This window comes from Aquarana catesbeiana, linkage group LG10 (genome assembly GCF_042186555.1).
Source record: "Aquarana catesbeiana isolate 2022-GZ linkage group LG10, ASM4218655v1, whole genome shotgun sequence".
NCBI lineage: Eukaryota > Metazoa > Chordata > Amphibia > Anura > Ranidae > Aquarana > Aquarana catesbeiana.
Window position 1 is genome coordinate 110,557,714 of NC_133333.1, and position 16,905 is coordinate 110,574,618.

The 16,905-nt window shown below is 44.3% G+C and overlaps 1 protein-coding gene across 5 annotated transcripts in view; it reads right to left on the reverse strand.

The window, feature by feature from the left end:
- Positions 1–16,905, reverse strand: part of ALG9 (ALG9 alpha-1,2-mannosyltransferase) — a 361,563-nt gene that overhangs the window by 197,737 nt on the left and 146,921 nt on the right. For 3 of the 5 annotated variants that reach the window (XM_073602427.1, XM_073602428.1, XM_073602425.1), the window contains exon 10: positions 12,370–12,527. In XM_073602427.1, the coding sequence (XP_073458528.1) occupies positions 12,370–12,527 (158 nt within the window). The remainder of the gene's footprint in view (positions 1–12,369; positions 12,528–16,905) is intronic. The other 2 variants (XM_073602429.1, XM_073602426.1) reach the window with 1 other exon arrangement.

Here is a 16,905-nt window from a genome sequence, read left to right on the forward strand (position 1 = left end):
GCTCTGTGTCCCGTGATGTACGATAAGAAAGGAAGCTTTTAATAACTACTCCAATTTCTTGTCAACAGGGTCTTTCAAGCCCTATGCGTTATCTACCAGACAAGTTAAAGTGGAGTTCCACCCACTTTTACAACTCTTCAGAATCCCTCACTAAACTGTGCACTGTAAACAAATTGGATATTTTTTTATTTTTTTTCTCAGCACTTACTGTATATCTGCTGTATTTATTTTTCACTTCCTCCTCCCTGGCCGTGGCCCATCGCATCATTTCCTGTTTGCAATGCCTTCTGGGAAGGGGCAGCAACTTCCTCTGAAACTGCCGTTGCTATGGAAACCTGACCTGAAACCTATTACACTGCTTGTGCTGCACTGAGCATGTGCGAGATCTGCAAGGATGAGATCCAGGAAGAAATACAGTCTGGCTTCAGATGCCCACACTTAAGATGGCCTCGGCCTGCTGTAAGTTAATAAAATAACAAACTACTGCAATAAACTAACAAAACAGACCTTAGTTTACAGACTAACTTTACTAGAATACATTAAGCTTGTGTATTATAGGGGTATTTTTATTTAAAAAGTATAATTTCGGCCGGAACACCACTTTAAGCTCTTGTTTAAGGAAGAGACTGCTGCATCAACGGCTGGCATGCTCCATTTTTGAACAAACTTTTGATCCATGGTGTATAAAAGGGGAAAACCTCTTAGGAGGAACAAAAATCCTGTCAGGATGTTCTCAATCAGCATACACCGCCTGTTCCAACAGTGGGTGTAGGGGGAAAGCCTGGGCGGCCTGAAGAGGCCTCAGGGATTCCAAAGAGGACCAGGGGGGCTCAGTCGGCTCTGCATGAGGCAACTTAAAGGCAGAACGAACCATTTTGGTCAGAGTCAGGACCAAAAGCCTTTGCAACTGAGAGGCAGACATCAACTGGATATCTTCTTGTGCAGATTGCTCGGAAGCAGACTCATCTGCCAGGCCCTCCACAGAATCCTGAGTCTTCAGCGCTTTCCTATCCTCAACCCATTCCTGCTCAAAACTAGGAGGCTCCGGAGAGGCAGATCTGTCACGCTTCTTGCCACCCTATGGGATGGAGGCAATCATGCCAGCAATCCTGTGCTCTAACTCAGCTAGGGTCGAGGACAGTTCATCCTTGGTGATAAAGGGTGAAGCAGCAACGTTGACTGTAGGCACAATACCAGATAGGTGCAGGGGCTCAGATTGCCCAGAAGCCTCTGGTCCTTCAGGGGATACAATACTAGGGATACGACTAGGTTCATCAGGAACTACTGACGACATAGGTGTGCCCTTCCCTGTAGTGTTAGTCCTGCACCTCTTTTTTGAAGACATTTACTAGCCACAAAAAGAGAGTACTTGGGTGCAATATTAAAACACCTCAAAAGGGAGACCCTTTAATAGGGCTCACCAAGCCCCTAGGTAAAAATCCTACTAAGCACCTTTAGCCTGCCAAGTGTGGCTATATTCGGAATCTTCATTAGCCCAAATAAGGGCTACCGCGCATGTGCAACCAAGCCGAGTGCGCCATGGCCACCAAACAGCTAAGCCCAGCGGCGCTTTTGCGAATGCACGTGCGCCGTGATCGCCAACAAACTGCTGTGCACAGGGGCACTCTTGCGAATGCACGTGCGCCATGGCGAACCGAGGCGTACACTTTGCAAACACCCACAACTAGTGCAAAACTCCCCCGTATGGTCACCACACACAGGTGTCCAGCCTCTAGCTAGCTTGACTGATTGTTACAATCACTGGGACACCCCACAATAATAAATAAAAGGGGTTTCACTCACTTCCGTCCAGGCGTAAGGCAGCTTAGAAACTAAGAGCCAAAACTTCACCCATCACAGCGGGTTCCTGTCACTTGAGGACCTTCAAGGACTGGGTACCCTTTTCATGTTTAGGGTTCACTCCCTTGGACCTGTACAGCACCCTGAAGGAATGCCTTAGCGCTGTGGTATCCAGGATTCCACTTTGCAGTTTCCAACACCCGGGGGCCGCATTACAGGCAAAACCTTGCAGGATCTTGAGTCTTCTTTGCAAGGCTCGGGTACCATTTATCTAAACATATAAAGCCTGTGCCAAATGGATCCAATCTGTCAATCCCTTGATTCATTTAAGAACCGTTTGTGGGACTAGAGACCTGGCACTCAGAGAGCTCAAACAAATTGTGCCATCCACCTTGGTAGAAACTGGTATAAAATTGAAGTACTTCCTGTATGGGAGGGGTTATATAGGGGATCACTTCCCGTCTAAAGACCTTTGGTCTACCAGTGTCCATTCACCTGGAGATGAAGTATAACCCAGCAGGTAATGAATATTAGCCTGACTCTTGTACAGTTTTTGGATCACATAAAGGTAGAAAAAGTTCTGAAATTATTTAGCTTTGTCTCATTTTTTTACATCACAGAAAACTGACATTTTAACAGGGGTGTGTAGACTTTTTATATCCACTGTATATAGATAGATATACGGAGCTTGACAAATTTGCTTTAAATCCTGGTTCACACTTGTGCGATGCGGGAACCAGCGCGATTCCTGTGCAGGTTCCCGCATCGCACCTGAATCGCCGACGGTTCACACTGACATCTGCGAACCACTGCAGGTGTCAATGTAAAGTTAATGACACCCCCAGATCGGTTCGCAGATCGCAGTACGAACTGTGAATTGGTGCAGGAATTGAATCGCATAGGTATGAACACCCATGTGATTCAATTCCACTGCAGACAAAAAGAGGGTCCTGCACCATTTTGGTGAGAATGCAATTCGATTTCAGTCATACATTTTGTATGGCTGAATTTGCATCACACAGACAGCGCATGTAATCTGCACAGCAATGCGGTGTGAATCACATGCGATGTCTGTGATCGCACAAGTGTGAACCCAGCCTAAATCTAGGAGTCAGCTAAAAAAAAAGTTAGTAGCAAGTTTATTTAATTTATGGCTTTTATTTAATTTATTTAAAAAAAAAATCAAACAAGTGTCTCATTCAGTTACAATGTTACTGAATGAGACAGCTTTCTCACTAGGTAATTTCAAGGGATGGCTTACAATATTACCGCAAAAGGTCTAGGAAAAGCAAAATTTCAGTAAAAAACACACTTAGTAAGCCACATAAAAAAAAAAAAAAAGTGCATTAGCACATTATGAGAGACTTACCTGAAAACATAGCTCTCCAACGGCGTGCTGTCACCGCTGAAGGCGCTTCCTTCACCCATTATCTTTCCAGGTTTGCACGCTTCGGCGATATAAATGGCCGAGCCAGCGATGGCGTCACTATTTACGGCACGGCTGTGAAGGAATGGCACGGGGTTCCTTCAGAGCACATGCGCCGAGTTTACTCCCATTTTAAGTTCATTTTAGGGCACAAAAACACAATGAATTACCCAATGTTTTAGTAAAATAAAAAATATGAGGTTGCAGTAAATAGATACCAAACATGTCAACACTTCAATACCCTGTATTTTCTATAGGCAATGCTTTACAAGCCCCCTATAGGTCATCCCTTGGGCGTTACGGAGGAGGTCTGGTGCTAGAATTGTTGCTCTCATTCCAGCATGTGCAGCTATATGTAACATGTGTATCGCAATAAAACTATTTCATGTGTAGGTGCCCCAACGCGTGCATTTACGTTTGTATGTGCATATATGGGAGGGCTCAAAAAAATTTTGGGGGGGAGGGGAGATTTTATGTACTTGGGTATAACTATTTTTTTTACATTAACCACTTCAGCCCCGGAAGATTTTACCCCCTTCCTGACCAGAGCACTTTTTACAATTTGGCACTGCGTCGCTTTGACTGAAAACTGCGCGGTCATGCAATGCTGTACCCAAACAAAATTTGCGTTCTTTTTTTTCCCCCACAAATCAAGCTTTCTTCTGGTGGTATTTGATCACCTCTGCGGTTTTTATTTTCGTGCTATTAACAAAAAAAGAGCGACAATTGTGAAAAAAAAAAAAAAAACACAATATTTTTTACTTTTTGCTATAATAAATATCCCCAAAAATGTTTTTAAAAAACAAAATGTCTTCATCAGTTTAGGTCAATATATATTCTTCTACATATTTTTGGTAAAAAAAAAAAAATCACAATAAGCGTATATTGATTGGTTTGCGCGAAAGTTATAGCGTCTACAAACTATGGGAAAGATTTATGGCATTTTTATTATGTATTTTTTTACTAGTAATGGCGGTGATCTGCGATTTTTAGTGGTACTGCGACATTGCGGTGGACAGATCAGGCACTTTTGACACATTTTTTGGGACCATCGACATTTATACAGCGATCAGAGCTATACAAATGCACTGATTACTGTGTAAATGTCACTGGAAGGGAAGGGGTTAACAATAGGGGGCAATCAAGGGGGTTAAATGTGTGTTCCCTTGATGTGTTCTAACTGTATGGGGATAGGACTGACTGGGGGAGGAAACATATGGTTGTTCCTATTTAGTATGAACAAAGTATATGTCTCCTCTCTCCTGACAAAACAGGGATTTGTGTGTTTACACACACAAATCCTTGTGCCCACGATCGCGCGTGGCCGTCAGCGATCGCGCCCGCCGCCCACGCGCAGAGGGTCTCCCGCCATGCTGCGGCCGTTCCTCCAGCCGCTCTTAAAGGGATCAACGTACCCATACAATGTTTTGCCCAGCCATGCCATTCTGCCGACGTTTTGGGGTTTTTTTACTTACTTTTTCATTACACAGGGGACAAAGTTCCCTATGTGATGATTTTTTGGTGACAGGTACTCTTTAACCACTTCATACACGCCGCTTTCGGGTAAGGAACAAGATAGGGAGGAGAGCGGACTTTACCCGAGTGTGTGGAAGCAATCGGGCAGCAAAGGGGCCACACGAATGCTTCCACCTGACAAGTGAGCCCTGCTGCTTGCCCGCAGAAGAGCTAAATGTAGAAAAAGCTAGCTGCCTAGCCAAGGCCAGCATGATGAAAACTTAGAAAAATACAGTAAAACATGTCATTGCAAAAAATTAAACCTATCTTAAAAGTAAGCTTCAGCGGGATACTCTATGTTCACTTTCACTCACAATTTTTTCAGGTCCGGAAAGTACTTGGTCATCCAACAAGTTCAATGTAGGAGTCCATCATGAACGCAGAGAAACCAGAACTGCAGGCTGACTTGCTCAACTAGTTTCAGGCCTGACTAGCCTCAGTTCTAGCTTGGCTGTCTACTCTGAGTTCTGGCCAGTGTAAGTTGTATGTAGGACAGTGTACAGAGGTCAGCAGTATGTAGAACAGTGTACAGAGGTCAGCAGTATGTAGGACAGTGTACAGAGGTCAGCAGTAAGTAGGACAGTGTACAGAGGTCCGCAGTAAGTAGGACAGTGTACAGAGGTCCGCAGTAAGTAGGACAGTGTACAGAGGTCAGTACAGTACTACCTTGGATTACGAGCATAATTCTTCATTCCAGAAGAATGCTTGTAATCCAAAGCTCTCGTATATCAAAGCGAGTTTCCCCATGGGAAATAATGGAAACTCAGGTAATCCGTTCCATAGCCAATGCTTGTCTATGCAGTACCGCATGTGGCCAGAAGTGCGGGAGCGCCAGAGACACTGGGAAACCCTCGAAGATCACTCGGAGACGGCGTTTTCCAAGTGTCTCCCAGCGTCACTGGCACCCCTGCAACTCTGGCCAAATGCGGTACTGCACACACCAGCGGCTTAAATCCTGCTCGTTTTGCAAGACAACGCTCGCAAAGCAAGTCAGGATTTAAAAAAAAAATAATAGCTTATATTGCGAAACGCTCGTAAACTGCATTACTCGCAATCTGAGGTTCCACTGCAGTAGGTAAGGCAGTGTACAGAGGTCAGTAGTTGGTAGGGCAGTGTACAAAGGGCAGTAGTAGGTCGGGCAGTGTCCAGTGTTGGCAGGGTCATGTGCAGAGGTCAGTAATATGAAGGGCAATATACAGAGAACAGTAGTACGTACAGTGTCTTGAAAAAGTATTTATACCCATTGAAATTGTCCACATTTTGTCATGTTACAGCCAAAAACATAAATGTATTTTATTGGGATTTTATGTGATAGACCAATGCAAAGTGACACATAATTGTGAAGTGGAAGGAAAATGATAAATGATTTTCAACATTTTTTACAAATAAATATGTGAAAAGTGTGGCGTGCATTTGTATTCAGCCCCCCCTGAGTCAATACTATGTAGAACCACCTTTCACTGCAATTACAGCTGCAAGTCTTTTGGGGTAAGATTCTACTCTTCCATAAAGGCAAGATTTGTGGAGTGCAAGACTAATAGTTGTCCTGTGCACAGATTCTTCCACCTGAGCTGTGGATCTCTGCAGCTCCTCCAAAGTTACCACGGGTCTCTTGGCTGCTTCTCTGATCAATACACTCCTTGCCCGGCTTGTCAGTTTAGGTGAATGGCCATGTCTTGGTAGGTTTGCAGTTATGCCACACTTTCCATTTTCAGATGATGGATTGCACACAGTGCTCCGTGAGATGTTCAAAGCTTGGGATATTTTTTTATAACCTAACCCTGCCTTAAACTTCTCCGCAACTTTATCACTGACCTGTCTGGTGTGTTCCTTGGCCTCCATGATGCGGTTTGTTCACTAAGGTTCTCTAACAAACCTCTGAGGGCTTCACAGAACAACTTGTATTTATACTGAGATTAAATTACACAAAGGTGGACTCTATTTACTAATCAGATGACTTCTGAATGCGATTGGTTCCACTAGATTTTAAGCCACATTTTCAGATATTTATTTGTAAAAAATTTGGAAAACCATTTATCATTTTCCTTCCACTTCACAATTATGTGTCACTTTATGTTGGTCTATCACATAAAATCCCAATAAAATACATTTGCGTTTTTGGTTGTAACATGACAAAATGTGGAAAATGTCAAAAAGGTATGAATAATTTTTCAAGGCACTGTAGGGCAGTGTACAGAGGTCAGTAGTTAGTAGGGCAGTGTACAGAAGACAGTAGTAGGTAGGGTAGTGTCCAGTGTAGGTAGGGCAGATTAGTGGTATGTAGGGCAGTGTACAGAGGTCAGTACAATATATTTCAGTGTACAGAGGTCAGTACAATATATTTCAGTGTACAGATGTCGTTATGATGTAGGGCAGTGTACAGAGGTCAGTAGTATGAAGAGCAGGCTATAGAGGTCAGTAGTATGAAGAGCAGGCTATAGAGGTCAGTAGTATGAAGAGCAGGCTACATAGCTCAGTAGTATGAAGAGCAGGCTACATAGCTCAGTAGTATGAAGAGCAGGCTACATAGCTCAGTAGTATGAAGAGCAGGCTACATAGCTCAGTAGTATGAAGAGCAGTATAGAGGGATCAGTATGGCAGAAGACAGGTGTGAGCAGGAGAGGGAGTCAGAAAGACAGAGAACTGGGCAGTTAGTATGGCAGTGTTCAGGGAAGCACGGAAGTGCGTGGTACAGGGGGGTCAGGATGGCACAGAACAAAGGAGTCAAAAGGGCACAGTACAGGGGGTTCTGGAGGGCACAGTACTGGCAAGTTAAAAGGGTACAGCACAGGGGGATCAGGAAAGTATAGTACAGATGGGTCAGGAGGGAAAAGCACTGGGAGGTCAGAAAGGCAAGTTACTGGGAAATCAGGAGGGTACAGTACTGGGGTATCAGTAGGGAACGGCACAGGGGAGTTAAGGAGGGCATAATACTGGAGGGTCAGGGGGGCACAGTGCTGGCAGGTCAGAAGGGCACATCACAGAGGGGTCAGGGGGCACAGAAGTGGTTTTGTGATGCAGAACTAGCCTCAGTTCTAGCTTAGCTATCTGTTCTGAGTTCTGGCCAGTGTAAGTTGTATGTAGGACAATGTACGTTATATGTAGGACAGTGCATTAAAGTGGTTGTAAACCCTCTTAAAAGATTCCTAAAAAAAACAAAAACCTGCAAGACAAAGGCATAATGAGCTAGTATGCATAGCATACTAGCTCATTATGAATTACTTACCTGAGATCGAAGCCCCCGCAGCAGTCCTCGTTCACCGCTCCGACATCCCCCCAGGGGTTACTTCCAGGTATCGCAGCTCCGGCCATGTGATTGGCCGGAGCCACGATGATGTCACTCCCGCGCATGAGCGCAGGAGCCACCGGTAATGGCACAGTACAACTGAAGCAACGGCACTTACATGCCATTGCTTCAGTTTGCTTGAGTGCGCATGTGCCGATGATGTCAGCACATGAAAATACAGGGATATCTCCTAAACCGTGCAGGTTTAGGAGATGTCCAGTGTAGCTACAGGTAAGCCTAATTATAGGCTTGCCTGTAGTATAAAGTGGTTGGAAAGGGTTTACAACCACTTTAAATGTTTCCACCATAACAAAACATGGTAGGTGGATGATAGAGAAAATGGAGATACCCCCTGAAATGGAATTTTAATTGGCAACACCACCACCAAAAATTATTTAAAAAACAATATTTATTAAAACATATATCAAATATGATCACTCACAGAAGTGATGCCATGATAAAAATCAAGCATAGCCCTCGGTGGTCCTTCAGTGGAGAGCGTGGTGTATGTGCAGCCTTTAGCCCCCCCCCCCCCCCTTTAGATGTCTCTCCTGTCAGTGCGTAATCCTCCCTGGCAGTGCCTGTATGTAGGACAGTGCACAACAGTGGTGCAGGGAAGCTGCTGTGACAGTACTACTTATTCTGGTGTGCTATTTCCTGCCGGCTCTCCTCTCTTGTCCATCCCTCATTGCCAACCCTTGTCTACACTTGCAGTAGCCTTCTGGATTGCTTTTAAGAGGCAGTGAGAAGGTGTTTTACCACCTCCTCATTACCTGTTTTAACCATAGTCCACAAAACAGCACTGCAACTGTTTGCATTGCAGACAATTGCGAGACAGCCACTGACTCGAACAGACAGCATTCAGCACTGTCTGCCAAATGAAATTTTTGCCACGGCATGTGTATACCCCCACTGTTATAAAATATTAACTGTTCCCTCTAAAAAGCCCATCTCCACACCTGGGTTTTCCCATTCTTATCCTGCAAATTGCAACTTTAATACAGCCATAAATGTTAGTATAATTAGTTCTATCAATGAATACAAAGCTTCCTCTAATAGACCAAGTTGGAGAGGCAGGCTGATGTCGCAATCTCTGACTCACAGGAAGCTTTGTATTTGATGATATAATACATAGCTGCCTATAATTGGCTAAGTGCCGCTCAGCCCGATGCTATTTTGTTCCAGGTGTGAGACAGTAAAGTCTTGTCTCACACCCAGAACATAGTGCTGTATACTTTATGTAGCTGAGGCCACATACAGTTTATACAGTGCACCCAGTGAAAGCACATGCTAGTGAAGGAAATAGTTTGTTTGGGCCACCTTGGCCACCAGTGGCAGCACATGCTAGTGAAGGAAAGTTTGTTTGGGCCACCTTGGCCCAAAACAAACTATTTAAAAGTGAAAGTGCACTTATTATCTAAAATAAACACTTCATTAATAATTAAAAATATACACGCCATAAAAAATAAACTATACTTTATACCCCCTAGGGTAGTGGTTCTCAACCTGGGGGTCAAATGATGATTTGCCAGGGGTCACCGAATCCTGGGCTGTTCCTGAAGCCACTCAGCTCTCCCAGCCTTTTTGCGGCTACCCAGCAGGGCTGTCCCTGGAGCCTGTGACTGCCCACTCAGGCTCTTTGCAGCCGCCCAATCAGTTCACGGCATGGCTGGGGGGCAGTGACTAGCAGTCAGCTGACTGGTGAGGAATGTGAAGTGGGAGGGGCTAGAGGAGACCCTATCTCCTGATTTTGGCATAGGTGTCACTGCTACGAGACACCACAAAGTCGGAGACACAGCGAGTAACAGTACCTGTGATTATAGTTGCCATTAAAATTCCCCACTACAGTTCTCAGAGGACCTTGCTCAAGAGCACCTAAGTTGGCTGATCAGAACTCCCCCCAGCACTGCCACTCATCCCATTCCCCCCACCCCCCCACCAAGGAGTAAGAGAAGGAATAAAAATAGAGAAAACATGTATAGGAGAGGAAAAGGGGGGGGGACGACAAAGAAAAAGGGAGAGAAAGAATAAGAGAAAACAAGAAAGGCAGCTAAAGAGAGGGATGGGGGAAAAAAAAACAAGAAATTAGAATAGAGAGAGATAAAAGGGAAAGAAGGGAGAACAAAGAGAAAGAGTGGTACATCCTAAAATGTACCATAAAGGGTTTTAATACAGTACGAGTGGAAGGGACTCTGGGAGCGCTAAATGTCCATGGGTTAGGGGCGCAAATTACTTGTCTTGCCTTGGCTGCCGACAACCCATGCTACAAAAATAATTTTACTGCTAGGGGTCCACACAACTGGGGAAATTTTATCAAGGGGTCACGGCACTAGTAGGTTGAGAAACACTGCCCTAGGGTGAAGAGAGTGAAGTGAAAAAAGCCATTATCCGTACAAAATACTCACTGTTGGACCCACTGTCCTATCTAGGCTAGGTTTAAAATGGATATAGCTGAAGCATGCTCATCAAAACTGATCTGCACCTGATATTTTCTGCTTCTGATCTATTGTCAGTGCAGAGGTAAACATTGTATAGTTGCATTACACTTGCATATATACATCACAGTCAATGGAAAGGCAGCATATCTTGCTTTGGTGTTAGAATTGTTACTTGGCTAACCACCATTTGGTGTACTGATAACTCAGTCTCCATATCACACTATGTGCCAACATCATGATACGATGCAAAGCTAAGCAGATTATCAATGGACCATTTAAAAGATATGGTTCAAAAACAGCCAGTAACCTAAGTAGTACAGACATATACCCGATCCTTTGCAGCAAACATACATAAACATAAACTCCTTGTCTGTTGGCTTAAAGCCAATGTGCTGAACAAAGGTAATCTGTTTATACATGAATACACTGTCTCAGCCCTTGGTATAACCAGGTAATAAATCAATACGGACTATGTAAAACGGTCCGAGAGAGATGTTGTCAGGCAATTTCCAAGCGACATGGATTTTCTTTGAAATCCTGCATGTTGTGTTGCGTAAGTTTTCTTTAAAATAAATTACTTCCTTGTGTTCCTGAAAGACTCTGCGTCATTCAATCCAATTATAATTTTGCCAGTTGTTCAGGTGTCTACTGCATGTGTAAAGGGGTAGCCTTTGTTTACTAGCAAAATAGTTTTTCTAACTCAAAATTCCCATTTAAAATTATAATTATGAAATTATTTGAGACCTGGGATATGGAAGTTGAAGTAAAGTAAAAAAAAAAAAAACTAAGTAAAAAAAAGCTTGGGCTTTAGGCTCCTTTCACAATGATCTGGTGTGCTTTTCCCACTGCCGGTTTTCGTGTGGGTTAGCTGCACTTTGCCTTATACTTCTATTATGTCTCGCAGTTTTGGTGCACTGTCAGCATACCAAAAGTCCTGCATGTAGAATTTTTGGTGAACTTTCAGAAAGTGCACCAAAACCATGGGCCTTAATAGAAGTCTAAGGCAAAGCGCAGCTAACCCACATGAAAACCGTGGGTACACTGCACTGCAGGAGAAGCACACCAAATCATTGTGAAAGGGGGCTAACATACACTTTAAAATATAAGTATACCATCTTTAAAATCTCAAATAAGCTTTAACATGTTAATGTCATTCTAAAAGTAATTTTCACTATTTTATTGAATCTGCAACTTTCACTAAAATGATACCTGGTGATCCTGCCATTAAAGGTCACTGTTTAGACACTTCCTGTTACATGGTGACAACACTTTGTCCCTGTCTTCCAATTTTGCTCCTGCCTTGTCACCCCATTACATGGGATGCCAATGGAAACTATAAGTGCCATTTCAATAACAATATACAATAAAGTCATGGTCCACTGTTGTTGTAATAAGGAATTCAGACATGAGAAATGCCATGCAGTGCATGCATGTACAAAAGAATAGCTGCAGGAGATCAGTACTACACTGAGGTGCAACATCCATTTCCTGTTCAGGCTGCTGTCTGTTTTGTATGGGAAGTGGAGGGTGGTACCTTCTGTTTTTACAATGCATGGACTGGTCTGTTTACCTTTTATTTCCTTAACTGCATTGAATTATCAAATATAGCTGACAATTCCTTCATTTCCATGCACAGCAGTTAAGCACAGACAGAAAGAGAGCTCTAGTAAGTTGTGCTAAAGAACTGACTCTTCTTGGAATTGCCACATTTTATAGCAGCTTCAAAGGTACATTGCAAGTAAATAAAAGTCAATTATGGAAATAGGGAAAAAACACTCCAAGTAAGCATTTCAAATACTTGATTTTTTTGTGTTTTTACTTGCATTTTGTAAGCTTTTGAAAGGGACCCTAAGTATGTGTGTTCAATATATGTCAGTAATTATATTGTTTCAAAAGTTCATTACCTGTAGCGCAGCAAGGGCCACTGCCCCACACAAGCAGATCAATGGGTAAATGGGGAAAAGAAATCGCTCCTCCTTATGAGGCCTTGTGAAGAAAATCAAAATCCAAATGTACATTGGAGCCAGTGTTAGCCAGTATGGACTCCCAAGATTCTGAACTGCTGGAGCAATAACACAATGTTGTTAGTATTACATTCTTAAAGTGTGTAAAACATCCCTAAAAAGCCGGCTGCTGGGGTGATTTCTAATGATGGAAGAATGACAAATTCTTTACAGAAGCAACAAACATTCAACAAACTGCTTTTACAGAAATGTTACATTTATGCCATGCTAACATATTGTTTTTTCAAAGAAACACACTTCTGATTCTTTGGAACCCCCAAAGAATCTAGTGTTGCGTGTTTTCATGGAAAATACACAACACTAGATTCCTTGGGGGTTCCTAGTATTTCCACTTTATAAGACTAGTGAATCTATTTGCTCATTCTATTTGGATTCACCACATTATGCCCACTCTAAGTTATAACTGTTCCATACATTAAATTACCTGTATATGACATCTACATATACTAATAGTCTGTTTTCTGCACATGCACTGCATATCAGATTGGTACACTTGATGCACTGCAAGGGCACACATTTGAGGTCACTTTGAAAAGGGGAAAGAAAACCATGTAATCTGTGTTCAGGTCCTTTAACAGCCTTTAAAGTATGTGTAATCCCTAACAATGAACTTCACTCATGTGCTCCTTTTGTGTCCGTTTAACCTTAAAGTGATACTAAAGTCTATTTTTTTTTCTTTAAAAATAACAAACATGTTATACTTAGCTGCTCTGTGAAGTGGTTTTGCACAGAGCAGCCCCGATCCTCCTCTTCTCGGGGTCCCACGCCAGCGCTTTGGGCCCCTCCCCATGACGAGTGCCCCCCACAGAAAGCAGCTTGCTATGGAGGCACCCAAGCCGTGCTGCTCAAGGTGTCCATTCAGACAGAGCCGTGGTTCAGCGCCGCCCCCTCTCTCCTCATTGGCTCACTGACTTTGACAGCAGCAGGAGCCACACTGCCATCTCAGCCAATGAGGGGGTAGAGTCCTGGGAACTTGAGACAATCCTGCAACATCGCTGTATCGAGATGGGCTCAGGTAAGTATTAGGGGGGCTGCTGCACACAGAAGATTTTTTATGTTAATGCATACCATGCATTAACATAAAAAACCTTCCAACTTTACAGCCACTTTATTGTCTGAAGGTATAGCAAACCTTTAAGTGTAACTAAAGACAAAACATTTTTTTTTTCATTTTCAGGGAGGATTATATATCTTGTAAGTTTTTTGCCATCTGTGTCACATTGGGGAGATTTTCCTTCACAACCTGTTCCATAGCCAAGAGGAAGTGAGAAAAAAATCCCTCCAAAGTGAGGGAATTATTATTTTTATACAGGATTTATATAGTGCCAACAGTTTGTGCAGCACAGTTACTATACAATTCAATACAGGAGGAATCAGAGCTCGTTAGAGCTTACAATCTAGAAGGGAGGGTCAAGTGAAACAAAAGGTAATAATGGTGGGAAATGAGATGGAGAAAATGAAAATACAGTTGTTAGGTGTGGGTAGGATAAGTTTCTCTGAAGTGGAGGGTTTTCAGGGATCGTCTAAAAGCTAATAGAGTAGGAGATAATTGGACAGATTGTGGTAAAGAGTTCCATAGGATTGGAGAGGCTCTGAAAAAGTCCTGGAGGCGAGTGTTAGGTGTGATGAGATAGAAAATGATGAGGGAGCTAGAGAGCAGGAGGTCTTGAAGAGAACGATTAGGTTGGTATTTTGAGACTAGGCTAGTGATGTAGCTTGGGGCCAAGTTGTGGATGGCTTTGTAAGTTGTTGTTAGTATTTTGAATTTAATATGTTGGGTGAGCGCAGGCCAGTGGAGGGATTGACAGAGAGTAGAGTAGCAGACACAGAGTAATTGGCAAGGTGGATGAGTCTGGCAGCAGCATTCATGATGGATTGAAGGGGGATAGACTATGTAGGGGTAAGCCAATGAGAAGGGAGTTGCAGTAGTCGAGGCGAGAGATGACCAGGGAGTGAATTAAGAGCTTTGTTGTGTCATTGGTTAGAAATGGGTGTATTTTGGAGATGTTGCGGAGGATGAGGCGACAAGATTAAGACAGTGATTGGACGTGGGGCTTAAAAGAGCATTCAGAGTCCAGGACTACACCTACACTACACCGTTGGGAGAGCAAACCAGAAGCAAGGACCAGGGTCCTGTTGCTTCCGGGTTTTGTCTCCCAATGGCAGTGGAACGCACGCCCATCACTGAGCGCGACCTGGGTGGTGTCATCAGTATTTCATGCAAGACATCCCTAGTGCCGGGACAAGGCACTGGAAAAGGTAAGCAGGCATTTTATGTATGTACCTCCATTTTAATAAAGCAGTATTACGCTATTTGGTTCCGTTCCTGTCTTTCACTCCAAATGGGTCACCATTGTGGAGAGGAGGATGCAGCTAAATAAGTCTCCTGATTCATCCCTATTTTAAACAAACCACAGGATTTCTCAACCAAGCGCTTCCAGAACTTATTTTTAATTAAAGAGGTCATGGCTATCTGGTGAGCAGGTCTTTCTATTCGAGCACTTGGTGTGTTTTTTAACCACTTGCCCACCGCCTCACGCAGATATACTGCGGCAGAATGGCACAGCAGGCAGAATCATGTACCTGTACGTGATCTGCCTCCCGCGGGCTGGGGGGTCCTATCGGACCCCCCCCCCGGTGCCTGAGGCGGTCGGCTTCTGTCTGGGAGCGATGAGAGGTGAGGGGGAGACCATCCAATCGTGGCCGCTCCCTCGCGATCGCTCCCAGCCAATCAGATTCTTCCTCTGCTGCTGTAAACAGCAGCAGAGGAAATGATATCATCTCTTCTCGGCTCAGTATTTTCCGTTCCGGCGACGAGGAGAGAAGACTTCAATGTGAGTGCACAACACATACACACTCAGTAGAACATGCCAGGCACACAATACACCCCCGTTCCCCCCGTCACACTGACACCAAGCAGTTTTTTTTTTTCTGATTACTGCATGGTGTCAGTTTGTGACAGTTAGTGTGGTAGGGCAGTTAGTATTAGCCCCCTTTAGGTCTAGGATACCCCCCTAATAAAGTTCTAACCCCTTGATCACCCCCCCCCCCCCGTCGCCAGTGTCAGTAAGCAATCATTCTTCTGATCGCTGTATTAGTGTCACTGGTGACGCTAGTTAGGGAGGTAAATATTTAGGTTCGCCGTCAGCGTTTTATAGCAACAGGGACCCCCATATACTATCTAATAAATGTTTTAACCCCTTGATTGCCCCCTAGTTAACCCTTTCACCAGTGATCACCGTATATTACTGGTGACGCTGGTTAGTTAATTTTTTATAGTGTCAGGGCACCCGCCGTTTATAACTGAATAAAGGTTTAGCCCCCTGATCGCCCGGCAGTGATATGCGTCGCCCCAGGCAGCGTCAGATTAGCACCAGTACCGCTAACACCCACGCACGCAGCATACGCCTCCCTTAGTGGTATAGTATCTGAACGGATCAATATCTGATCCGATCAGATCTATACTAGCGTCCCCAGCAGTTTAGGGTTCCCAAAAACGCCGTGTTAGCGGGATCAGCCCAAATACCTGCTAGCACCTGCGTTTTGCCCCTCCGCCCAGCCCAGCCCACTCAAGTGCAGTATCGATCGATCACTGTCACTTACAAAACACTAAACGCATAACTGCAGCGTTCGCAGAGTCAGGCTTGATCCCTGCGATCGCTAACAGTTTTTTTGGTAGCATTTTGGTGAGCTGGCAAGCACCAGCCCCAGGCAGCATCAGGTTAGCGCCAGTACCGCTAACACCCATGCACGCACCGTACACCTCCCTTAGTGGTATAGTATCTGAACAGATCAATATCTGATCCGATCAGATCTATACTAGCATCCCCAGCAGTTTAGGGTTCCCAAAAACGCAGTGTTAGCGGGATCAGCCCAGATACCTGCTAGCACCTGCGTTTTGCCCCTCCGCCCGGCCCAGCTCAGCCCACCCAAGTGCAGTATCGATCAAACACTGTCACTTACAAAACACTAAACGCATAACTGCAGTGTTCGCAGAGTCAAGCCTGATCCCTGCGATCGCTAACAGTTTTTTTTTTGGTAGCGTTTTGGTGAATTGGCAAGCACCAGCGGCCCAGTACACCCCCGTCGTAGTCAAACCAGCACTGCAGTAACACTTGGTGACGTGGCGAGTCCCATAAATGCAGTTCAAGCTGGTGAGGTGGCAAGCACAAGTAGTGTCCCGCTGCCACCAAGAAGAAGACAAACACAGGCCCGTCGTGCCCATAGTGCCCTTCCTGCTGCATTCGCCAATCCTAATTGGGAACCCACCACTTCTGCAGCACCCGTACTTCCCCCATTCACATCCCCAACCAAATGCTGCATGAGAGGCATTTTTATGTCCTACTGAGTACCCCTACCCAACGAGCCCCCCCAAAAAAGATGTCGTGTCTACAGCAAACGCGGATATAGGCGTGA